Below are 27249 nucleotides of genomic sequence, written 5' to 3' on the forward strand. Positions count from 1 at the left end.
CTTCAAGGAGACTGACTCAGGCTAAAAATATTCATAAGAAAGTGATGTATATAATCAGGCAACCAATTTATTTAATTCATAATGATTACAAAGGGCTACTTCCATGAGGATCAGACAGTGTCTGACTAGACAGTACATTCATAGTAAGTGGTGCTGCGAAAGGAATCAGTTAACCTTATAATAGCTTTCTTTTGGTGCAACTTTGTTGCTTCCTACTTCTCATTATAAACACAGTTTATGGGGAATAAATTATACTTCAGAACAGTATTTGGGGATTTACACAACTCAGGATTTATCCCTAGAAAGTGCTAAGGATCCACTTTAATTCAGATATTTGATGGCTCCAAGCTCTTAGAGCCCAAATTATCTAGCTCTGCAATAGGCACACTTGCCAGGGAGTCCTATCAGGTCAAGTTTTGTGCCAAGGCACCCTCCCCATAGACATTTTTTCAGTAGATGCTGCCAGTTTCCTCTGTGATTTCTCTTTGCCTGAAATTCTTACTTGTGAGTAACCTCTTTTTTCAATATACATACTAATGCCTCTAGGCAGTTTACTATCAGGCCTTACTGTCCAAGAGCCATTTTTTTTTTTAGAAGTAATTAAACTGGGGTCATGGAGCCCCCTGCCGATATTTGGGCTCTAAGAGGAAGCCCTGAAATGCACAAGTCACCCGTACTGGAGACAGGGTCCATAGTTTTCATAATATTCTCAAAGAGGTCTGTGACCCAAAATATCATTATGAGCCACTAATGAATATTTTTGCTCTGTTCTATTATACGTATGTAGTGTAAATCTGTTACAAACCACCTTTATTAACTACTGAAATCTTAATATTGTTATTGTCAACTTCTATGTTTTCTTTCTATAATTATATATAATAAAAATTTTGTCTTTTTTTCTTTATGTTCTTTGCCTTTTATTTATTATTTATTACCTATTATCTAATTATATATTTTTTACTTTAACATGCAGAAGTTTCAGTATTTGAAAGCAAGGCAATTTACTGGTCTTTCCATTTGCGTTTTTTTTTTTTTTAATCCCTATAATCCTAAAGTGTTACCCACTATACAGATATACTACACATTTTGAACATTTGTAAAATGTTTATTTTCTGCTGAGACCATTGCACAATTGAGCTTTGGTGGGGGCAGAAGATTATACTCATGGGTCCTTTAATTTGTACAGAATACAAAACATTTCTCTAAATTATTTAATACATTGAACATTTATTTAAATGTTCAAAGAGAAAAGGTGTTTCCCCAAGTAATGACCTTAATGTTAAAAAAAAACTAGTCAAAGAATATGTTGCAATTTTAAAAAAAATCTTTTCTTCAGTTATTTTTCTTTTTTCTGTAGTCTAATATATACATCTTTGTGACTTTAATCCTTTGTAAGACTTAGGTTGGTATATTGAATGCAGTGTTTTATACTTAGCTTGATCATTATGTTCTTTCAATAAATAAGCCTTTAATGCCCTGTTAATGCAGAAATAGGTAATTATTGCTATTATGAATGGCCTTTTAAAAGACTTGTGTTTGTTGGTAATCTGCCATGTGGAAAGGTCACTGAACTGAGATGTATGCCACCTTCAATCGGAGCCTAGAAGAACTAGAAGTGCCATGAAGTTCAGTGTCCATCTTCAGTGTTTGGAATATTAGTGCCAGTTGTGCTTGGCCTGCCTGTAATATCATGACTCAGACTGCACTCCATGTTATTTGCAGGCTGTACATTTTGTGGTAGTTCTGAAATAACTTGCATAGCAGATTCTCTGTAATTCATTACTCAAATGTGAAAAAAGCATTACTTCAAAATGCCTCTTTAGTATTTTAAATATGCTGCCTACATTCTCTAAGTGTACTCCAAATGTGCTGTAACTAATAAAGTTCCCCACTGATTTAAGAGAGTCTCAGAAGTTATACTAACTAGGTAAAGAGCTTCTTTGATTTAAAAAAAAAAAAAAAAGGAACTATTGAGTACTTACTAAGTAAAGAAAATGGCCATATTGCAAACATCCTTACTGGTTTTAAGTATTGTCACAGGAGAAAAGAGATAGTAGTTCACCATCAACAGTAGTTACTGTTATTTTTCAACTAAGTGAGATTTGATTTTATAGACTAATATTACTAGCAAAAATTATCTTAATATTCCACACTTTTTATCTTTTTATGTAGTTTTAGGCATAACACTACATTAGTAATTATCTTGTTTGCTTAAGCAAAGTAAAAACATTTGAAAAATAGAAAATGCATATAAATGTATTATTTGAATGAGGAAAGTAGTTACCTGAATTTGCATCTTTTCATAATTTAAGAAACGTTTTAAAATTGTGTGAAATATACAGTTCATATGCTTTAATACACATAGTGAACCAAGAACAATGATTAATTTTAAAAACATGCTAGTTTCATGCTCCAGCTAGAGTTTTAGCACCTTAAAAAATAAAAAATCCATAGACTAAATAATAACTTCTTTTAAAAAAAATAACAAAATTGTTTCTTTTCCAAATGCTTGATTTCAAAAAACTAGTGAAAGTAAATTCAGCATTGTTGGTTGTAGGTGTAGCCATTAAAAGTATAGGTAATTTCATGTATGTCTGGCCTGCTGTAGGAAACCTCTTACACTTCTGTCAGCCCTTAAATGACAACAGTACTGTTTTATTTCCCTTAGTAGAAAAAGGAGGGTGTATGGACGTAATAATACCATAATAGTTTTGGACTGTGGTGACAGTTTGAGGTTGTTTGGAAGATAAAATTCCTTTAAAATTATTGAATATAATATGCTTAGGCTCTCCATAAATACATGTTGAATTTAATGAGACAGCTTCCATATCCTATGGAGATGCTTGAGCAGCATACATTACCTTGATTATAGATTCATTTGCAAAGTACTGTCAATCTGAAAAATATTATGCTTTCTAAACATGTGGTATATGTTTCTTAAAAGTCTGTCCATATTTCTTTTTCTTTCTATTTCTTCTTTGTGTTTTTCTATACATTGTCTTTTTTTTCTTGGCCCTTAAATGTTGGTATTTCCTAAGATTCTGTTCTAAGATTACTGTCTCTTTCCATGCTATGTATTCTACATTATCTAGGTAGTTTCATCCATTCCTATGGTTTTCCCAGATGTCTTTCTTCTGCATGAACCTTTATTCTCAGCACTTGACCTATGTGCCCAATTATCTTTATCTCCTGTGTGTCCCGGACAATCCAACAGTATGTTCAACATTAAGCTCATCTCTTTTTCTCCACATTCCCAACTAACTCTCCCCCATGAAAATGGATACACTTGTATGCATATATGTGCTTCTCTTCCTGCTTTGGAAAGCACACTGCTAGTAAGCAGCAGGCCTGAAACTTTAATTCAAGTCTTCTGAATGTGAATCCTCAGCTCAGAGCATACTGTATTAACATAGTGGCCATATCTTCTGAACCAAAATTTAAGATGCATAGTCAGACAATATTTGAAGCCTGAACTTGTTATTGTAATTATACCACATTGCTTTTTCATGTCACTTTACTAAGTTGTCACCAGTATGGTAGGTAGATGCTAACACACATATAATGTAAAATTGCAATTATGTATGAGACATGCAGTATGAGGTATGTACACATATTGTGTGTGTGTGTGTGTGTGTGTGTGTGTGTGTGATTTGACCTAGTTAGGGAGATTAGATGATGCTTCCCTTGCAAGTGATGATTAAATTCAATGTGAAGTTTGAGGAGTTCACTAGGTAGGGTTGAGGTTGAGGGAGAATGGATGAGGGTTCAAGGCAGGTAAGACAGCTTGCACAGAGATCTGGTGGTAGGAGGGTGCATGCTGTGTGTGAACAGTTGTCTTTGTGCAAAGTAACTTGCAATCTTGTTATTTTTTTCCCCTCATTTCTTCCCCTTTTCTTTCTTTATTTGAAGCTGAAGTTTTCGAAAGCAAAATGTTACTGCTTTTCAAACTGCTTGGTGGACAGTGATTTGAATTAGAGGAACCATGGAATTTAAGGAATAAACATAACCAGGACTTATCTGTAATGCAACACCAAAAAGAAAAAGGTTTTATTATGGTGTTGTTTCTACTGTTGTTACCTAAAAATCACACCAGCATTTATAATCACTGTCCTGCTACATTTTGATAAAGCAGGCAGTAACTACATCCTAAGTAATAAATTTCAAAATCATTGCCTAAATTATAAGTAATTTATTTTCTAAGTGTATTTTTTACTGTGAAGTTTAGTATTCTATTCATTCTGTCTTTATGTGTTTGAAAATTAGTCCAGGCTGTAGAAATTCTATTGGAATGAAAAGTGTCTTTTGAACTACACTGAAGAACTGTCTGGTCTGTGGGGTTCTAAACTTGATGACTGTTTATTCTTTCATTCTTCATATGCATATGTATTATCCTTCAGAGGTAATTCTGAACTTTTGGCCCTCAAAACATTTTTTCAGCTGCTCTTAACCCAGTTCTTGAATAGGAAAACTATGTTCCAGGAATAGGAAATTATTTTCAGTGTTTACAACTTCCTTATAGTGTCTTTTAAAACTAAGTTCATAATCTGTTTTTCTTTGCAGAAAGGGCTATTGCAAGACATGAAGTTCGAGAGATTGAGCAGCGACATACGATGGATAGCCCTCGGCAAGATGCAGCTTTAGATGAGGAAGAAGACATGGTGATCATTTATAACAGAGTCCCCAAAACTGCAAGCACCTCTTTTACCAATATTGCCTATGACCTATGTGCAAAGAATAAATACCATGTTCTTCACATCAACACTACCAAAAATAATCCAGTAATGTCACTGCAAGATCAGGTAAATACCACGTAGGGGATGTGTAATATTTTCTGACACTTCCTAACTCAAATTTTTTATCTCAAGGAGATAAAGCATTTTAAGGGATATATATGCTGAGCCCAGTGGATTGTAAGTTTCTTGGGGGAAAGGACCAACCGAACTTACCTATAATTTTACATTCTTCACATTCTTGAATTTTTGAAGAGAATATTGATGCTCTTCAGTATGGTATCCTTCTAAAAGTGTGAGATATTTTTAGCAGATGCCCCGCAATAAAAATCATTATATTGTCTCCACTTATGATTGAGAAATCTTTATTTGATGAATACCTATATTCTATATGGTTCAGTTTTGTGACTAGACTCCTGCATTTCATCTTATCTTTACTATAATTTATGTAAGTATTAGCTATAAACGCCTGACAAACAGGGATTGCGGCTTATATTTTTAACATAATCTTGCCTTTCAAGTTGTAAGAATCTTTAGATAAACAGGTAGATAGATAATTTTATGAAATGGTTTTAAGAAAAGTGGAGCAAGTTATCATGAAATGAAATTGACTCCCCTCTTTAGCAATAGTTTCAGATATTTTCTTCACACCTGGAGTTCTGACTATAATTATAAAGTTCTCTCTACAAATACTGAAGGGAATGGGAATTGGGCCCCATGAGACAAAAAGATAATATTTGAAAAGACTATGTAGGATCAAATACCATACTGAGGTAACTTATTAGAAAGGCATTTGTGATAGTCATATAGTTAGAATGTATTTATCTGTTTGAAGATAGCTGAACTTGTTTTATTGTCACAGAATTGATTGTTATCCCACTATTTAGCATACCTATAATCCTCGCACTGAAGCAAGAGAATAACATTGATACACAAGGTTAGGATCACTTTCTTGCTAGAGAGCTATTTTTAAAGGCTAATTGTATATGGCATATCATCTGCCCATGTAATTCTTGGCTCTCTGAATTATCCCTAATTACTCTTTTTTATAAAACCAAAAATCTACATTCATCAGCCAAACCAAATAACTCTTCTGTAAATGAGAAGAAACATGAGCTTATTTAGCTAAGTGGGTCATAAAAACTATTCATTATGTAATATTGTATATCTCAAGGGCAAGTATCTTAAATCATCAGGTTTTATACAGTGTGTAGTAGATTTTAAGTGTATTTGCATGATTGCTTTTCAGAATATATCTTGGTTTAAAAGGAACATTTCTTAGCACTCACATAATAATTTTAGATTTCTTCAGTAGTATTGTTTAGAAAAATAAAGTCAGCTTGTTTGTTCAGATTTTTAGAATTTGTGTCCAAATTTTCTGTCCAGCATTACACAGTTGTCTGGCAGCTGAAAATGACATTGACCTTTTTTTTTTTTCCTCATGAAATATAAATCTACAGAAGCTCACCACATAAGACATTTATAGGCATCATGTAGTGGTACATTTCCCCGGTTGCATTTGGATGAGATAAAACTTCTGTTTTTCTTTCAATAGCTTGTCATGTTTGTTTGTGTGTGTGTGTGTGTGTGTGTGTGTGTGTAAATATATGCATCAAAAGAGAAGCGTAAACACTATCTTAAAGGCAACTGGATTACATAATGAACAACACTTAAAACATGTTTGGGCAGAGTAGAAGAATAGTCTTAATCACTAGCTGGCATACTTCAAAATGTCAGCTGGTAGTTCAACACCTGGTCTTAATTAGGAATAGCTTATATACCAAATGTTCTCTAATATACCATATCTAAATTATTTGCTGGTCTCTTGTTCTGTGTAGAAACAGTTCTTCAAACAAGTCATAGGTATCGCTTCCCTTCCCTTTGCATGACATATTAGATAGTGTTTTAATTTCACTTTCAATCTAGTAAGTTTCATTTAGATGTGAAGTTTTGAATTACTAGATGCCTTGAAAATAATTTTAAAAATATCCCCTGAACCCCATCTTGTATAACACACTTGATTTTAATACCATATTTTTATTGTCCTTGTGAACTGTTCTCAACTGCCCTATTATTTATATAGGAATTAATAAATGACCTATTTTGCTCTTCTTTCTTCTCTGAGAAATAGTTTCTAATCTGTATCTAACTCAAATGAGACTTAAAAGATGAGGTTTTTATTAAATCTGCTGTTGTCCCAATCTTCCATGTAAAGCCCAGTTTACTCATAAAAATATTTTGGGATGTAATAGGTGATTACACCCTTTATTCCCTCACCTTCCAACCTCAGCAGTCCAGTCTGCTCAATATCTATCTGCCTTTAGCCCCAGCTCTTTCCTAGATGTATTTTGTACTGGGGACTGTGCTAAACTGTTTACATGCTTAATTATTTCTCACAAAAATTTTAGAGGCAAAGCCCAAATGTTTCTAGTCTGGTATAAAAGTATTCAATGTGTAACAGTTATGGGTATTCTTAGAAACAGTTCTCAACCCTGCTTGCAAGTTTTCATTTATTTATTGCATATGTAATGTATACAGAGATTATGTTACATTCTTTGAGGAATTGCCAAAGAAATAAAAAGCAAGGCTGTGTCTTTCAAGGAGCTTATTTATAATTTACTAGGGAATGTAAAACATAATCGCAGGAACTATGAGTACTATTCAAAGAAAACATCAATTTATGGTGTTCTCACCAAAATGTTTAACCTGGACCTCATCTTGAGAAAACAGGCAAATCCATATTGTAGAACATTCTCTAGAACAACTGTCCTGAACTCTTCTAAAGTGTCAATGTCATGACAACCAAAAAAAAGGGGTGGGGGGAGATGGACTAGAGGAGACTAAAGAGACATGAAAACCAAATGTAGTTTGTGACCCATGATTGGATCCTTGATCAAAAATGTCTGCTACTTCGATTCAGAAACAAATAAGTGTGCGTGTGCATAGAGAAAAAGGGGGAAAGAAGGAGATAAACAGAAGTGATAAAACGTTAACAGTTACCCTTGGTGAAGAGTGTACAGATGTTGACTACTATTCTTCCAACTTTTCCGTAGTTTAGGAATTTTTCAAAATTAAGGAGTTTGAGGAACAGTTAGAACAAGGAGATTAGAAGATAAACATTTGAGAATATAAGGCATGAGAAGACTAAGTGATAAGAATGAGGTGGACTCAGTCATGAAAGTTATATTTTTGAGATATGGGCTTTACTCCATTAATAGACAGGAATTGGCAGGAGACAGGTAATCAGCTCTTCTAGTTGGAAAATGAAGTTTACTCTGCTATCACAAAATATCTCTGTATTACAGAACATCTTGCCTTTAAAGTAACTATGCAAATAGGTGTAAGTGGCAGCATCTTTTATGATCTTTCTTAATTCTTTTCTGCTCTCACATATTTAGGTCTGATCATATTTAAGATCTTTCTAAGAAACTGGAAATATCCAGAATTTGCATTCTCTGTAGAACAGTGTAGTAATTTTTTTTTCTTTTTAATTTACTGTTAAACCAACTTCTGGTCATTTGCAGTAGCGCATATGGTTTGATATTAGTTGCAGATACTGATTTTTCAGAACAACACTTTAGATGAATGCCTCTCAACCTATAATGTGTATACTGAACACCAGTTAAAATACAGATTCCTATTCAGAAGGACTAAGATAAAGCCTGATATTCTGAATTTCTAAAAAGCTTCCTGTTAGTGCCAAAACTGATGCTTCTGGTCCTTGAACCAAAGTTTGAGTAGCAAAAATATAGGATAGGATTCTCAGTGAAGTGATGGGAAGATGCATATTATAATCTTCACAGGATGGTGAGTTACTTATCTTTAAATTCGTATTCCTACCTCCACAAGAAAATCCAAATTCCTTATCTAGGCCAACAGGTCCTTCTTAATCAAGCCCTTGTCCATTGTCCCTTGCTTCAACCTCTAATTTACTAGCCACACTGGCTTTTTGGTTCTCTGAATGCACCAAGCCTTTCCCGCTTCAAGGCCACTATACTCGTTTCCTCTTAGAACGCACTTCTCCTGGCTTCTCACAATTGGCTTCGTGTTATCCATTTAAGGTTTCAGCTTAATGACCTCTTCATAGCAAAACCTTACTTGGCCATCCTATATATTAAATACCTCTTCCAAGTTACTGTGTACCATCATTCTTTCAGTATCTTTCCTATTACTTATTGCTTTATTTGTTTACTGTCTTTTTCTCTATTATAACTTAAGCTCCTTAAGGGCAGGAACCTTGCCTTGTTCACCTTGTATCTCTGTGCTTAGAACCGTGCCTGAGACATAGTAGATACATAAATTTTTTGTTGAATGAATGAATGAACAAATGAACCCATTTAGATTCTGAAGGCAGTTCTTAGCTGAGCATGATGCCATGATGATAACTGCTGGCAGAGGTAGCCCCTCTGATTGATAGCAGTATGAGCATGAACTCTCCTTACCTCAGGTGATTTGGGACACATACACCCCCTCCCACAAAAAAAAAGTGATTGAACAACAGTTCTGAATTTTAGTGAAGACAGTATATTATGTTCTATTGCTGCTGAACCTTTCTTATATTTTATCCAACTAATACTCAGTTTTTCTCTTTGCATAGAAAACTTTCTGTCTAGTGTAGTCTCATAAAACTACCCACAGCTGTACAATGAATGTTTACTTTAAGTATATGCATGAGTAGGAGTTTGGTATGTATAATTACCCAAGTTAATAGTAGTGTTCACTCAATAGGTAGTAATTACAAAGACGGAATTTGGCCAGGATGTTTGGGATGACATTCCTACTTGTAGATAGTGAAAACAAGTTATTTTGTGATCACAGATAATCATAATGTTGAGATTAATCTCATTAAGAATATAAGTCTAGATATAGTGTTAGTGCGATGGTGCTTTCTCAGCTTTTCCTACAGCACTGGTTCAGGTCTGGTTCAACTAGCAAATAAATCACAACACCACTCCCTACGTTGTTGCTTGTGTTTTCCCTAAAGGCATCTTGTGGTTACTTGCTAGCCTGACTCTGCTTGAGTTATAAAATCTGACAAAAATCACAGTTTAGAATCTGCTCCAGGCTAACCATAAAAACATCTCTTTTCCTGTACTATATCTAACTACTACTTCTGAAACATCTTCTTGATAGCCTTTTGCAATCAGAGTATGGAAATTCTCTTTGGATAAGGTCACTATGGTGACTTTATTTCTTTTCCCCAAGAGTTTTCAGTGTCTTCAGACTCAACCTCATTTGATACTATTAGCTTTGCTCCTTTTTGCCTCTCACTTTATCGTTCGTTAGGGCCAATTATCCTAGTCAGTAAGAATCTATAAAATGAACTGAGTAAAAGCTTGCTCACCTGATCTGCATTTTCCCCTACTCCTCTCTATTCCAGAGCTTTATCTCAAGGTCTTGGGCAGAATGCTCCACTGTAGAGGAAAACCAGTAGAAAAACTGAGAGACAAGTGGTACAGAAGAGGCGAGAAGGCAGAAAATGACAGGGCAGGAACTGCAGCTAGACTGGTGAAAGGGAACAAGTGAAGATGAAGAGAGGAGGGCAGGGAAAACTATGGAGAACTAAGAGGATAAATATTAAACATGGCTAAAAGGAGTAGTGGCTAAATTAATACTTTGAAAGGAAAATTTTAAAAAATACTGTTCTTCAAAGAGGATTAATTAGATCGTTATGTCCTTGGAGATCACTTTTGAAGAGATTAGGATGGTGTAGAATTTCAGTTGTATGTAAATGACACTTCTAAATGCTCAGATCATTCTCCAGATTAATGTGAACCACCACTTTAACCTTATTGACAGCATTTGTTTGCTTAGCACTTTTTTCTTTCCTGTGAAGGGAAGGTAAATCTCAGCTCAGCATCTTTTGATTTATTGCAAATTGTAAATCAGCCACAGCTTTATTAATGAGACTTTAACAGATTGCCTGAGTTAAATGTTGATGAGATGAAAGAAAAAAATACATATACATATATATTAAGTATGTAGCCTTCAGTATTCTCTTAGTTGGAGATTAGAGAAAGATTCTGTGGGCTTTGGAGACTTAGCAATAATATAGTGTAGAGAATTTAAAAGCAATAATAACCCACCTGAATTTATGTCAGAATTAATTTAGTAAAATAAAATTCAAAATCCTACAGAGGGGCTTCCCTGGTGGCGCAGTGGTTGAGAATCTGCCTGCCAATGCAGGGGACGTGGGTTCGAGCCGTGGTCTGGGAGGATCCCACATGCCACGGAGCGGCTAGGCCCGTGAGCCACAACTACTGAGCCTGCGCATCTGGAGCCTGTGCTCTGCAACAAGAGAGTCCACGACAGTGAGAGGCCCACGCACCGTGATGAAGAGTGGCCCCCGCTTGCCACAACTAGAGATAGCCCTCACACAGAAACGAAGACCCAACACAGCAATAATTAATTAATTAATTAATTAACTCCTACCCCCAACATCTTCTTTAAAAAAGAAAAAAAGTTAGAGCCTCCTGACTTTAAAAAAAATAAAAAAGGTCCTACAGAGGCATTTAGACTGGATCTCTTAGTTTTGACCAGAAGTGTTCAACCCCTGAGGTTACCCAAGACAATAAAAAGGCAAGAGTAAGTCAGTGGCCATTGTTGAAAAATGGTTATTCAGTATGAGCAATATGAGAGTAGTGAACAGGGTGGATTGGAAGTTGAGATTATAATGAATGTAATGAGGAAAATAAACAATTGAGAGAGATATATCAACAGAGCTTTGAGATCTTGGAGGTTGAGGAGTTTTGAATGACTGGATCTCAGGGGTTTCCTGAGCAGTGGATAAAGCCTGAAATTCTCAGTGTCCAAGTTTGTTGATCAGAATTATAGTACAAACGATATCTGTCTGCTCTTCTTTCAAATCCTTCTGGTTCCCCCCTCCCTTGTTTAAATTGGACAATAATAGATTAAAGAAATTAGCTAGTGGTATAGAAGGATGATTGGACCAAAATCTGAGGTATGTGGTTCTTGGCCTTCAGTTTCTTTATCTATAAAATAACAAGTACAGGATATCCTGGGCCCTTTCACCTCTAAAATGCTGATTCTATAAACAAGAGAGTTTGAGTTTGGTGACAGCAGTAGAAGATTCATGCCTTGTTCTGTTCTGTTCCCTGAGTCCACCTGGAGGCATAACCCTTTTACTTATTTTGTTACTTTTTATACTGTGTTTCTTGGCATGCTTTGGTTCTGATGTGCTTCAGGCATCACTGTGTGTGGGTAGATGAAGAAGACTGAGTAGCAGGGTCATTCTGCTCCCAACCCCCATTCTTTTTTATATATTGTGGTAGCTTATAAGATAATCTTTAAAAAATTGTTCTATTTCAGTATACTTTTTTCCATATCACAAAAGCAGTGACTATGAGAATATATCCTTGCTAAAGAGCTTCTGTAGACCTCAAGCCTCCTTTGCAGATGCTGCGGAAACAAGCTTCACGTTGATAAAACCAAGAGCTAGGTCCTGGGCCCACACACGATAAAGTCTTATTCCTTGGTGTGGCCCATTGACCTGGCCATCACGTGGAAACTTGTTAGAAGTCCAGAAACTTGGGCCCCACTCCAGACCTTCTGAATCAGAATCTGTGTTTTAACAAGAGTCCCAGATGACTCATTTGCACGTTGAGTTTGGGAAGCCCGGCATCAGTCCAGATCTCATCCAGCTTCCTGGGCTCTTCACCTCACATCGAAGGACACGTGGCAGATGAAGTGTGTCTTTAGGAGGATTTAGTTTGATCTTGACTGTTCTTTGGAAGGGTGGAGGAAAAAAGGATACTTGAAGTTTACACCTAAGTCTTTCATCACAGTGTACTATGATCCTCTAACATTTGGCTTATATAGCACAGTTTTGTCAGACTTCAATCTGGCATCTCCTTTCATTTCCCTCTGACACCATCACATCCATATTAAATCACCTTCTGGAAAATAGAGCTGAGTTGTAAGTATGTCTTAAGCACCGTTGAACCATCGCCTACCATTCCTATTCTCTTTGCCTTCTATTTCTCCCTCATTTGGTGCTGAAATACTGAAACTGATTTTCATAGAATCAAAATCTTGTTTAATTTACCATTAAGTGAAAATTATAAGGATTTTTCATATTCAACATGTAAAATTTTTTAAGGATTCAGTTTATGGGTTATATAATTTTTTATTTTCTGTTTCTTTTTCACTGGTCACTTGATATTTTTATTCTATTTGATGCCTTACTTGAAGAAGAAATAAGAAAGAACCTGGGAATCTCAAATCACACATTTGTTTGGCTCTTCTGTTTTGGTGGGGAAAAACTGTAAATATCTGCAAAAATATAATTGTGTATTCTCTAATGCAAAATAATTTTGTTATCTACATCCAATTTTCAGATGTTCAGGATGTGTGTGTGTAAGATAATAACATAAGGTTCATTTCATTTCCCTTCTAAAAACTCCATTATTTTTCGTAGTATATGAGTTATTGATGCTTCCCCTAAAAAATAAATTCTACTTCCAGAATCTTCCATTTTTCCTTAGTTCACATCCTCCGATATAAGGTTGCTTCTGCACTGTTTCCCTTCTCTGTCCTTACCAATGGGCCTTATCCAGGAGGTAGCCATTATTCATGGCTATTAACTTATTGACTGACCTGGTAAGAAGTGCTCCAGAATATCTCCATGTGACTAACTCTATTCTAAAATGTAAATGAAAGATTGATAAATTGTCAAAAGTATGTGATTGACAGTCCTGTGTGTTAGAGGCTGAGGTCACAGCTTGCAGATGCTTTCAGTGCAGCAGGGGGCACTGGGCCCCCAACCCCTCACCCATCCCCACCCTGTCTTTAGTCTCCAGAAGAGATTCTCAACCACCTACTGTTGATCATGCAGAGATTTTCTTATCAGAAATTTATACCATTTTTTTTTGAGAAATTATGTATCACTGCCTTGCAGCTTGTTTATAAAGTTCTGTATTAACCAGTTTTTAACATTTTTATAATATATTTACAGTTAAATAATTTTTATATTAACTAATCTTTTGTATACATTCATTCCAATAGATTAAAATAATAATATTTAGATATTTTTAAAATTTTATGTGTATCACACCCCTAATTTTATTAAGCTTTTTTATCAAGTTAATGATATCTGCTCAAGCTTATGATATCTGCTCTTAGCTCTTTAAAGTCTTCTGTTTTTCATCCTTTCTTTAATCATTTGGATTAAGGATTAGTTGATATTTGTTATTTGTGAGTTATTAATAAATGAGAATTTTTATGAATAACAAGTCTCTGAGAAGAATACAGATTTGCATAGACTATCCCCATACTGAAGTGCTGCCTGCTTCAGCTTAGGTGTTGGTACCCACCCTCCCCTCCCTTCCCCTCCCCATATAAATGTACTCACTATACAGTGTCGTAAATGGTTGCCTTGTGCAGTTTTGTTTTCAGGATCCTCTTTCATTCTTTTCTGAGTGTGGTGGTAGTAGCTTCTCTATGATGAATTAGCAATTACAGGTCACACTATGCTTTCCTTAGTTGAAGCCTGTATTTCAAGCTCTGTAATCGTCAGAGTGGTGTGATTGCTTTTGAATGTCTAAATGAAAAGTATTTTGCTATCACCAAACTTCATTTTCTTTAAATTGTACTTAAATAATGAGTATGTTCTCCTTTTTTAGGTGCGCTTTGTAAAGAATATAACTTCCTGGAAAGAGATGAAACCAGGATTTTATCATGGGCACATTTCTTATTTGGATTTTGCAAAGTAAGTTATATCTAAAATGATACACGAAAGAATGTTTTATACTATAGCAACCTAAAAAGGAATCAATTTATTAAATTATTATGATTTTGATATTAAAAAAACGTACTGGCTTGTGTTTGCTACTTTTAGATATGTAATTTAAATATACCGTCTAGTGTTTTACTGCCCTCTAGTGTTCATAAATTGATAATTGTCATATTAATTTTAGAAATTCAAGGTAGATTAAATTTAGGTAATGCCCTTTAAAGTTATTTATTATTATTATGTTTCTGCTTCCTGTACAGTCAAATGACACTATTTTAGGAGAGCCCCAAGTTTTAAGCTAGAGGCCAATCAGAGTATGACTTACCACGTCACTAACTGAGAACAGAGAAAGCAAAGGAGCCATTACTCAGTTATTGGTGCCCTAAAGTGTCTGCTTCTCAGCCAAGAGACATTTCCCCTTGGGCTACCTTGTTTTAGCTTTTAAAATGAGATATATTCTAAGGAAACTTTTTTCTTTTCCTGAGTGAATGGCGTTTTTGGTTTTTTTTTAACATCTTTATTGGAGTATAATTGCTTTACAATGATGTGTTAGTTTCTGCTTTATAACAAAGTGAATCAGCTATACATACACATATATCCCCATACGTCCTCCCTCTTGCATCTCCCTCCCACTCTCCCTATCCCACCCCTCTAGGTGGTCACAAAGCACCAAGCTGATCTCCCTATGCTATGCAGCTTCTTCCTACTAGGTATCTATTTTACATTTGGTAGTGTATATATGTCCATGCCACTCTCTCACTTCATCCCAGCTTACTGTTCCCCCTCCCCGTGTCCTCAAGTCCATTCTCTAGGTCCTGTCCTGCCCCTAGTTTCTTCAGAACCATTTTTTTTTTAGATTCCATATATATGTGTTAGCATACAGTATTTATTTTTCTCTTTCTGACTTACTGTATGACAGTCAGACTAACTCTGTATGACAGTCTCCAGGTCCATCCACCTCACTACAAATAACTCAATTTTGTCTCTTTTTATGGCCAAGTAATATTCCATTGTATATATGTGCCACATCTTCTTTATCCATTCATCTGTCAGTGGACACTTAGGTTGCTTCCATGTCCTGGCTATTGTAAACAGAGCTGAAATGAACATTATGGTACATGAATTTTTGAATTATGGTTTTTTCAGGGTATATGCCCAGTAGTGGGATTGCTGGTTTGTATGGTAGTCATATTTTTAGTTTTGTAAGTAACCTCCATACTGTTCTCCATAATGGCTGTATCCATTTACATTCCCACCAACAGTGCAAGAGGGTTCCCTCTTCTCCACACCCTCTCCAGCATTTATTGTTTGCAGATGTTTTGATGATGGCCATTCTGACTGGTGTGAGGTGATACCTCATTGTAGTTTTGATTTGTATTTCTCTGATTAGTGATGTTGAGCATCCTTTCATGTGTTTGTTGGCAATCTGTATATCTTCTTTGGAGAAATGTCTATTTAGGTCTTCTGCCCATTTTTGGATTGGGTTGTTTGTTTTTTTGAAGTTGAGCTGCATGAGCTGTTTATAAATTTTGGAGATTAATCCTTTGTCAGTTGCTTCATTTGCAAATATTTTCTCCCATTCTTAGGGTTGTCCTTTCGTCTTGTTTATGGTTTCCTTTGCTATGCAAAAGCTTTTATGTTTCATTAGGTCCCGTTTGTTTATTTTTATTGTTATTTCCATTACTCTAGGAGGTGGGTCGAAAAGGATCTTGCTGTGATTTATGTAATAAAGTGTTCTGTTTATGTTTTCCTCTAAGAGTTTTATAGTGCCTGGCCTGACATTTAGGTCTTTATCCATTTTGAGTTTATTTTTGTATATGGTGTTAGGGAGTGTTCTAATTTCATTCTTTTACATGTAGCTGTCCAGTTTTCCCAGCACCACTTATTGAAGAGGCTGTCTTTTCTCCACTGTATACTCTTGACTCCTTTATCAAAGATAAAGTGACCATATGTGCGTGGGTTTATCTCTGGGCTTTCTATCCTGTTTCATTGATCTATATTTCTGTTTGGGTACCAGTACCATACTGTCTTGATTACTATAGCTTTGTAGTATAGTCTGAAGTCAGGGAATCTGCTTCCTCCAGCTACATTTTTCTTTCTCAAGATTGCTTTGGCTATTTGGGGTCTTTTGTGTTTCCATACAAATTGTGAAATTTTTTGTTCTAGTTCTGTGAAAAATGCCAGTGGTAGTTTGATAGGGATTGCAGTGAATCTATAGATTGTTTTGGGTAGTATAGTCATTTTCACAATGTTGATTCTTCCAATCCAAGAACATGGTATATCTCTCCATCTGTTTGTGTCATCTTCAATTTCTTTCATCAGTGTCTTGTAGTTTTCTGCATACAGGTAGTTTGTCTCCTTAGGTAGGTTTATTCCTAGGTATTTTATTCCTTTTGTTGCAATGGCAAATGGGAGTGCTTCCTTAATTTCTGTTTCAGATTTTTCATCATTAGTGTATAGGAATGCAAGAGATTTCTGTGCATTAATTTTGTATTCCGCTACTTTACCAAATTCATTGATTAGCTCTAGTAGTTTTCTGGTAGCATCTTTAGGATTCTCTATGTATAGTGTCATGTCATCTGCAAACACTGACAGTTTTACTTCTTCTTTTCCAATTTGGATTCCTTTTATTTCCTTTTCTTCTCTGATTGTTGTGGCTAAAACTTCCAAAACTATGTTGAATAATAGTGGTGAGAGTGGACACCGTTGTCTTGTTCCTGATCTTAGAGGAAATGCTTTCAGTTTTTCACCATTGAGAATGATGTTGGCTGTGGGTTTGTCATATATGGCCTTTATTACGTTGAGGTAAATTCCCTCTATGCCTACTTTCTGGAGGGTTTTTATCATAAATGGGTGTTGAATTTTGTCCAAAGCTTTTTCTGCATCTATTGAGATGATCATATGGTTTTTATTCTTCAATTTGTTAATATGGTGTATCACACTGATTGATTTGCATATATTGAAGAATCCTTGCATTCCTGGGATAAACCCCACTTGATCATGGTGTAGGATCCTTTAAATGTGCTGTTGGATTCTGTTTGCTAGTATTTTGTTGAGGATTTTTGCATCCCTGTTCATCAGTGATATTGGCCTGTAGTTTTGTTTTTGTGACATCTTTGTCTGGTTTTGGTCAGGGTGATGGTGGCCTTGTAGAATGAGTTTGGGAGTGTTCCTCCTTCTGCTATATTTTGGAAGAGTTTGAGAAGGATAGGTGTTAGGCCTTCTCTAAATGTTTGCTAGAATTCACCTGTGAAGCCATCTGGTCCTGGGCTTTTGTTTGTTGAAGATTTTTAATCATAGTCTCAATTTCAGTGCTTGTGATTGGTCTGTTTAAATGTTCTATTTCTTCCTGGTTCAGTCTCGGAAGGTTGTGCTTTTCTAAGAATTTGTCTGTTTCTTCCAGGTTGTCCATTTTATTGGCATATAGTTGCTTGTAGTAATCTCTCATGATCCTTTGTATTTCTACAGTGTCAGTTGTACTTCTCCCTTTTCATTTCTAATTCTCTTGATTTGAATCTTCTCCCTTTTTTTCTCAATGGGTCTGGCTAATGGTTTATCAATTTTGTTTATCTTCTCAAAGAACCAGGTTTTAGTTTTATTGATCTTTGTTATTGTTTCCTTTTTTTTTTTCATTTATTTCTGATCTGATCTTTATGATTTTTTTCTTTCTGCTAACTTTGGGGGTTTTTTGTTCTTCTTTCTATAATTGCTTTAGGTGTAAGTTTAGGTTGTTTGCGATGTTTCTTGTTTCTTGAGGTAGGATTGTATTGCTATAAACTTCCCTCTTAGAGCTGCTTTTGCTGCATCCCATAGGTTTTGGGTCATTGTGTTTTCATTGTCATTTGTTTCTAGGTATTTTTTGATTTCCTTAAAGGCAGTTTTTTTTTTTTTTTTTTTTTTGCGGTATGTGAGCCTCTCACTGTTGTGGCCTCTCCGTTGCGGAGCACACGCTCCGGACGTGCAGGCTCAACAGCCATGGCTCACGGACCCCGCTGCTCCGCGGCATGTGGGATCTTCCCGGACCGGGGCATGAACCTGTGTCCCCTGCATCGGCAGGCGGACTCCCAACCACTGTGCCACCAGGGAAGCCCAAGGCACTTTTTTTTTAAGTGAATTTCCTTTATAGTGATTTGCCTGAATCTGGACATAACTCACTCTCATTTTCCATGTTTTTGGGGAGGCATGGGATCAAGTTATTCCTATCATAATTCTCTGAAGAAAAGTTCATAAAACAGGCTTACATACAGTATCCAAGCACTATGGGGCTCCCCCTAGAGTCTGTGCCGCATTAAGTACTAATCAGAAAATTGGTCAAAAGGAATATTTTGTAAACATATGTGGCTTGGTGAATCCATTTAAACGTTTTATGTAACACATTGAGTATCATTATAGGAAAACCTCAAATGCAGATCTTTTCCCTAATAAAACTCTGCACTAACTTCAGAAACATTAAAAATAGATTTTTAAATTATTTAAGCTTAGACATGTTTGCTCAGTCATTGCATTAGCAGTCATGACTTCAAAGTAATACATCCTCATGTATTTGTCAACTTGAATGAGCATTCTGTGTAAAATCCAAAAATTTAATTGATATCCCACTGTCATTTTAACTTCTCAATTTTGAAAAGGACTTGAATGAAATATTACTGATTCACATTGATAATAAATCCAAACTTTTTTGAAGAGCCCATAATTAAAAGGACTCTCCCAAATATTACATACATAGAACAATATATTCTTATTGCTAGTTTCTTCCACAGCACTCAACATCTTACAGTAAAGTGGTTGCTTTAAAGTTAGATATACATTTTTCTTTAAATAATTCATACAGCAATATTGAAAACATTTTATAGGCAGCTTTAAAATAAACTAATTATTTTTTTTTACAGAGGCATTGGACCAATTTCATAAACTTCATTCATATGCATATTTTCCCTCAGGGCTGCATTATCCTTCAGTTGAATGTTTGTTACCTTTTCACCTAAATGATTTATTTTTTTTACACACACAGCTTGGTTTCTCATACTTGAGGTTTTCATTATTAAAATAATATATTGAGTGCTTTTGCTTTGGGCAAAAGTCTTATACTTAGAATGAAGCTCTGGTGTATGCTAGGGTTTTTGCAGTTAAAAAAATATAAAGGTTCTTGGAAAGATTAATCTCATTTTTTAAATATTAACATGAACATTTAAGGGTTTGAATATTTTCCTAATGTGTTTGATTTTATTGGAAGCAATATGTATTGTGAAAAACTTTAATAGACCTTTACAAGATGTTAAACAAATACCTTAAAAAAATCAACAGGCGGAAATGTATTTTGATGTATATAGTCACAAACTATTTTAGATGTAACTGCTATCTTTTAAAATAATTTTTAGTTTGTCATACTCACCACGAATGAGTAAGGAAGAGGAAAGGAACATCACTTTACAAATGTTTTAAATATTTTATTCTTTAAAATATATCCTTGACTGGTGTAGTACTTTGTGGAGTCCATTAAAATACTTGCCTTCAGGAGAAAACCATCAAATTTGATGAAAGAGATATTTAGTCACATAGCTTTTCAATTGCCTTAGCAGAAACACTAAAGAGAGTACAAACTCAGGATACCCCAGGAAACCCAGGCAGTAAGATAAAGTATTAAAAGTGGTTTCTAATTTAGACTGATTACTAAGAAGCACACATTTTATTTGCAAGCTTATATCTGCTCAAGCTGTGTTTTGGTTACAGTTATCTGTTTTGGTTTATCTGTTTTTATTCAGAACTTTAGAATAATAACAAAAATATCTTCTTGTTACATATTTGCATTCCTGTCCTGTCTTATTCCTTTTTGTCTTAACTCTATCCTTATTTTTTTAAGCACATTTCTTAGTTCTTCCTTCCATTTTTCCCTTTAGTGTTTAATTACTGTTTTTTTTTAAATTGGTGAACAAACCATTTTAAAATAATGCAGATATGCTAACATCATAAATTCAGAAATTTTCCAGTGGAAAAAAATTGTGTAGGTTAGACATTTTCAAATTGTCCTAGGGTGCAGGCAATATAAAGTTGAATAACTTGCAGTTCTTGTCCTCAGTGAGGTCACTGAAACCCCCTTTTTTTTTACTATTATTATCACTTCATTATGGTTCATTATAAACAGTGAAAATATTACAGATTATTCTCCCTTTTAAATTTATACCACTCATTTATCAGCAGCATCTGTCACTCCCATTTTGATTTTCTTCAAATTTTATACAAAAGAAAAACATTTGAACATCTCTTACAAAAACCTTTTTCAGAACATTTTCCTTTATAAAGGATAATGTCCAGCTAAAAGAAAACTATTTTAATGCTGTTTTTGATCAGACTCTGCTGAGATTTTTTTTTTATGATCTAACTACCTAGGGTCATATGTCAGCATCCGGTCTTAGAAAGATATTTGGAAATTATTCTTGATCCAACAGTCGGTTTTATTCAGGTCCACGTCAGATGTGTACCTTTGTGGTCATCCCCAGGAATGAGTATGGGTTTTCATCACCATCATTTTGGTTTCTCTGTATCACCCCTGTTGTCTTTTTCAGAACAATTGAGGTAAATCAGTAAGGAAACAGATATGTCAGGACAAGTTTGGTAGTATGTAGATTCATGTGAGATTGTCCCTTTTGCCTTGTACTTATCTGCTGAACCAGTTGAAGTTTGCACCACTTTCTACAACTTACAACAAATATGTCACAAACACTGTAGAAACATTTTTTAAATTATTTTAATCATTGCAAGTAATATGCGAGAGTTGGCTTTTTATTGATTTGTATTACTAGCTCTTTCTGTAGCATTGATCCTGTAGATGCTAAGGAGTAATCTCTCAAGTCAGATTTCTAGTTAAATCCCCCTCAGTTCCTTCCCAGCTCAGCAGTCTCAGCCACATGACTTCGGATCTTCAGTTTCCCCATTTGTAAAATGAGGATAATTAAAGTAACTACTTCATGGGTGGTTGTGAGGATTAAATATGATAACGTATGTGAAGCAGTTAGTTTGTGACTCACACAGAGCCATGTTAGGCTCTTAAAACTCTGTCTTCATTCAGTTACCATGTTGTCTTACTGGTGTTTTCTTCTCCCTGTCTGAGTCTGTGCTGGCCCTCCTTATTCCCAAGTCCTAATAAGGCATTGCTCAAGATTCTCTCTTTGCCTCCAATGTTCTCTTTTGGGAAGTTTACCCATTTTTATTTATCAAGACATCCAAGCAAGAAACTTTAGAGTCATCTTGAACAACGCTTTTCTTTGCCACATATATCTAGTCAGTCACCAAGTCTTTTGAACCTGGCTTCTTTCACTTAGCATAATGCTTTTGACATTCATCCAATTTGATGCATGTATCAGTAGTTAGTTCCTTACTGAATAGTAAGGATGGAGGCACCACCATCCTTACTGTCCATCTACCAGTTCCCGGATACTTGGGTTGTTTCCAGCTTTTGGTGATTATGAATAAAGTTGTCAGAACATTTGCATACAGGTTTTGTGTGGACACAATGTCTTCATTTCTCTTGGGGAGAACCTAGAAGTGGGATTGCTGGATTGTATGGTAGCTCTGTAAGACACGGCTAAGCTGTTTTCCCAAGTGGCTTTATTATTTTGCAGTCTCACCAAAAGTGCACGAGAGTTCCAGTTGCTGTGTATCCTTATCAGCCTTTGGTATTGTTGGACCACAGTCCCCCCTTTTTAAAATTTGGGCCACTTTAATAGATGAATGCTCTTTTTAAGAGATAAATAATTATTTTAAAAATCTTTTATTCTTAACATCATTATCAGTGGGACCAATAAATACCAACAGGTCATTCACTGTTTTTGAAACAAGACAATGGGAACTTACCACTAGAAGGATTTGAAGCTTTCTATGAACACTTTAGGGATAAGAGAGTCCAGAATAAATATGTACAGTCCTCCCTTGTTATTTGCAGGTTCCGCATCCACAGATTCATCCAACCACATGTTGACTGTATAAGATATCTTTGTTCCCGCTGTGAGACTGCTGATTAACTAGAAGTGTTAAATCTGGTATGAAGCAGAAATCTCAAAGCGTTAATGCTTCCCAAAGGCTATTCAGCCCTCCTTCAGCTTCATCATCTTCCATTTAGGCTTTGTCTAGCCAGTTGACAAGGTTCCTTTCAAAAGTTCTGAGTGTGCACTTGTTCTTTTAGCTATTCTTGCTGTTCATTCATCTATCTAGGCTATACAGAGTGTGGGTGTAAGGAAATGTGCCTGGTTTGTCTCTGTTGCTGTCGTACATGTATACTGACATGGCAAGAATAAGGTTTCTTACCAACCTGCTGCTCAGATTATATATTTTCCCTTTTGATCGCCATATAACATTGCAGATTCCTACCAAATCTGCTGTTCTCTTCCTAGGAAGATTATGTTCTAATGGGTTAATGATAGTTTAGTTTCCTGGAGGGAAAATGGCTTTTCTAACTCTTCCATCTGAGCCCTCCTGAGGAACAGCTCAGATGACTGACCAGGGTTAAAGCTGGAGTCTGCAACTACAGAACGTATTTTTCCACTGGTACAAAACTACCTGTTTGGCAAAAGTTTTAAACATACAAACTTAAGAGGATGCTTGTTTCCTAACTAGCTGAGCTGAATGGCCTGATGCTCTTTTATCAGGCCTATTTTCAGTTATAATTCCTTGCCTTTATGTCTATACAGCCATACCATAAGTTATAAATAATAGTTCTTACCCATTTTCAGAATAAGTTCACATAGGTTATCTCATTAAAATCATGTTTCGTACATATAAGCACCACCCAAAGCCATGCCCCAGAAAGTCATTTCCCAGACAGCAGGAAGAGTTTTGTCAAGTGCCATATCCCCCTTTCACTTCTACTTGGTAAGAATTGCTATCTGTTCCACATGTCAGGGACTAGCAGAAAGCAAAAAAGAAGAGGCATTGGTAGGAGATGTTCTGGGACGAGGTAATTCCCAAGGGAATAGTTCACGTGGATCAGTGGCTAATAATGGAGATGATAAAGGAGGTTCCCAGGGAATCCCACAGTCTTAAGAATGGAGTCATTGCCCCACTGCCCTGTGCTTCCCCCTTTTAGATTCCTCTTACAAGACTCAGCTCTAGCAGTTAAGGTAGCAACTATGTATCCCTGATACCTCCCTACCTACCCTCTTCTCACTAGTGGGTGCACTGTCCCACAAAAAGGCTTTTTTTTTTTTTTTGCGGTACACAGGCCTCTCACTGTTGCGGCCTCTCCCATTGCGGAGCACAGGCTCCGGACGCGCAGGCCCAGCAGCCATGGCTCACGGACTCAGCCGCTCCGCGGCATGTGGGATCCTCCCGGACCGGGGCACGAACCCGTGTCCCCTGCATCAGCAGGCGGACTGTCAACCACTGCGCCACCAGGGAAGCCCCAGAAAGGCTTTTGTAAGTGGCCAATTAACAACAGTCTATTCAACCTAATTTTAATATCCAACACCTATGTTTCTGACACCTTACTGAACACTAGTGATAAAACCAAGAACAAGAGAGAAACAATCCTCTGCCCTCATGGCAGGATTCTACCCTGATACCTAATTTAACAGTGCCGTATATTTGCAACAATACTGTTTCTTCCATTAAAAATTTGTGAAAAAAATTTTTTACTGAATTGTTGGTTTTATAGGTTTATGAGTTGTTCAGTGAAAAAAAAATGTCCCAAGTTCTAATAAACCAACTCACAAATTTAATATAATAATGTTTTACCAAAAAGTTCTGTGTAGTTGTCAGTATTTCCACATGTACAAAGGATTTTAGTGACTTAGACTTACACTTACTTAATGGTGAGAAAAGGACTAGAATTCAGGAGAGTTGACCCCTTTTTACACACAAAGCAATTTTATAGAATACAGCCTGTTTGTAAGTTAGGACTTCCTGTTCAGTTAATTTACAATAATTCAGAAGCTAAAAGAATCGAGTTATATCCAGGCACCTTGCTCTTTTCTCTTCTGTGGTCTCTTTTCACTACTCATTTGCTTAAGCATTTAGTATAAAACATTTATAGAATGCCTGCTGTCCGTAAGACATTTATTGTAACAGGCAGAAGTAAGGGGAAAATGTGAAACTAGTTAGGTTAGCTGTGTGCTTTTTAGTGCCTTTGAAAAAATATTTTAGTAAGAAGGGAAATTTGTTATAAGCAGTTAGCTAAACTGAGGGTTTCTGTGGACAGACGAGTAAACATATCAAGATTGTCAAGAGAATAAGCAACTTTCACTATCTCTTACTGAGTCATACAACTTAAGCTTACTTTTCTCATTTCTCACTGTGATTCCCAGTTTTAGAGAGATTGCTGATATTTTTTTAATCTTTCAAATAGTACTAACCAGCGGGCAAGTATTTATGTATACCAGGCCCTGTGAAATATATAAAGGAAGTGTGAAGCACTGTGCCTACCCTCAGGTGGCTTATAATGCTATTGGGGAGGAAAGAGTTATAAGAGAAACACTAGCAGGACAAGCCAAGAGTAAAACTGCCTGATAGCAATAGCTCCTGGGTACAGGTGTCAAATGAAAGCAGATAGTACTGTATGCTGGAGTCATCAGAAAGACTTCCTAGACTTCACAAGATTTTGTTATTGCCTGCTTCAGTTTATTCCAAAACAACAGCCAATAACCTTTTTTCCCCCAGCTTTATTGACACATAATTGACATATAACATGGTGTAACTTTAAGGTGTACGATGTGATGATTTGCTATACACATATATTGTGAGATGTTTACCACAGTAAGGTTAGTTAACACATCCTCACCTCACATGAGTACCATTTTGTTGTTGCTGCTGTCGTGATGAGAACATTTAAAACCTACTGACATAGCAACTTTCAAGTATACAGTATGTACAGTATTGTTCATTATAGTCACCATGCTGTACATCAGATTCCATATCATGACACTTCTCTGCTGACTCAGGAAGGCCTCCCTCCTGATACTTAACATGCTCTACAAGGTCCACGTGATCTGCACGTCCTCTACCACCACCCCCATCTCTCCACTCCCATTCTCTGTTACTGTCCCCTTCCTGATTCTGCTGCAGCCAGATTGACCTCCTTGCTGGTCCTCACAAATGCCTGGCACTTAGCTGCTTTGGGGCCTTCATACTTCGAAGTCTTATCTTCCTGAAACACTTTCTCCTAGACATCTACATGGCTCTCTTCTCATCACATAATAATAGTGCTGCCTCCCTGGAAAACCCTGTTTTGAATTGTACTCTCCCCACTTCTCCCTATTGCATGCACTGCATCATTTCTCTCCTTAGTATTTTTACCATCTAACATATTTACTTATTTATTGGTTTATGTTCTGTCTCTCCCAAGGAGAATGTTAACTCCAGAAGGACGAGGAATTTTGTCCTTTTTTTTCACTGCTGTTTTCCTAATATTAGAATAGTTCCTGGCATATATTGGATACACAAAAAGGTACTTTTTGAATGAATGCATGTAATAGAAAGAATAGGAAAATGAGAAAGGCATTCTAGTTAAGGAAGATAGAATGAGCAAAGGCATGTAAGGAGAAATAGGAGTTGTTGGGAAGCAGAAGAGGTGGGCCTAACTGTAACAGATAGATGTTTCTTGTTTGAGAAGAGTTGAAAATAAAGTTAGATAAGTAAGGTGGAACCCAAGACATAAGGCAAGCAGACATTAACAACCAAACAAAGGAGTTTGGGTTTGAAGTCAACATAAACAGTAGGGGTATTTCAGGTTGCTAAGAAGAGTGATCTAATAAATGAGGAAATATCAGTTGAGAATTGGTATGAAGGTAGACTGAAGGGGAGAGAGACTGGATGCAAGAAAACCAATTCTTATTATTATAAAACCATCAATTATTGCAGTAATCCAAGCAAGAGGCCTACAAAGAGGGCAGTTGTGACAAGAAAGGAAGTGAGGAAGACAGGTCAAATCTCTGAGAAAGCCTACAAAAGAAAAAATCAGGAGGACTTGGTAACCGTGCTAAAGAAGAATAAAGGAGAGTCAGGATAATGCTAAGGTTTAAGGCTGGGATAAGTGAGGATATTAGAACAGGAATCAGCTAGACAATTCTAGGATCTGCAAGGGTGGCTAAAGTATACTCCTTCTGTGTTCCTCCAACTGTCTATCATTCCCTAAGGAAATAATGCTGAAGACTTAATGTTTTTCACTTCCATCTTGTCTTTAAAATTAGCGTCACAGAAGTTAGGCTCAAATGATCGCGCTTGTGTGGACTTCTGCTGTATCCATTGACAATGTTTATCTAGTTTGGTGGGTCAGAAGTGAGAAGTCATTGCTATGTGAAATTGAAATGCTTTATGTAATTCTTGCTAGTAAAATTTAAAATTATTTGTCACTCAATTTTCCCTTCTCTCCTTTATCTTCAGCTGTAATTTTAAAATTCTTATTTCTTATTTACTTTATTGTAATATAATCTTAAAATATGTTCTAACCTCCACATACTGTATTTTATTTAAATTAACTCATGTTTTTTACCATATAGAATTAATACCTCAAACTTCAATTTCAGGACACCCCAAACAGAATGAAAGGGTTGATTTCACCTTCTAAATTTTTCTCTATTTCAGATTTGGTGTGAAGAAGAAGCCAATTTACATTAATGTCATAAGGGATCCTATTGAGAGGCTAGTTTCTTACTATTACTTTCTGAGATTTGGAGATGATTATAGACCAGGGTTAAGAAGACGAAAACAAGGGGACAAAAAGGTAATATTTTAGTTTTAGAATTTTTATAAAGCTAATTGTTTATGAAATGCAATGAACAG

General features: G+C 35.9%; 1 protein-coding gene across 3 annotated transcripts in view; it reads left to right on the top strand.

Annotated features, from left to right (window-relative positions):
- HS2ST1 (heparan sulfate 2-O-sulfotransferase 1) overlaps positions 1-27249 on the top strand; it is a 190601-nt gene that overhangs the window by 145907 nt on the left and 17445 nt on the right. For all 3 annotated transcript variants that reach the window (XM_060090056.1, XM_060090057.1, XM_060090058.1), the window contains exons 2-4: positions 4561-4799; positions 14372-14457; positions 27052-27190. In XM_060090056.1, the coding sequence (XP_059946039.1) occupies positions 4561-4799; positions 14372-14457; positions 27052-27190 (464 nt within the window). The remainder of the gene's footprint in view (positions 1-4560; positions 4800-14371; positions 14458-27051; positions 27191-27249) is intronic.

The sequence above is a fragment of the Mesoplodon densirostris genome, chromosome 2, assembly GCF_025265405.1.
Source record: "Mesoplodon densirostris isolate mMesDen1 chromosome 2, mMesDen1 primary haplotype, whole genome shotgun sequence".
In the NCBI taxonomy this organism is placed as follows: domain Eukaryota; kingdom Metazoa; phylum Chordata; class Mammalia; order Artiodactyla; family Ziphiidae; genus Mesoplodon; species Mesoplodon densirostris.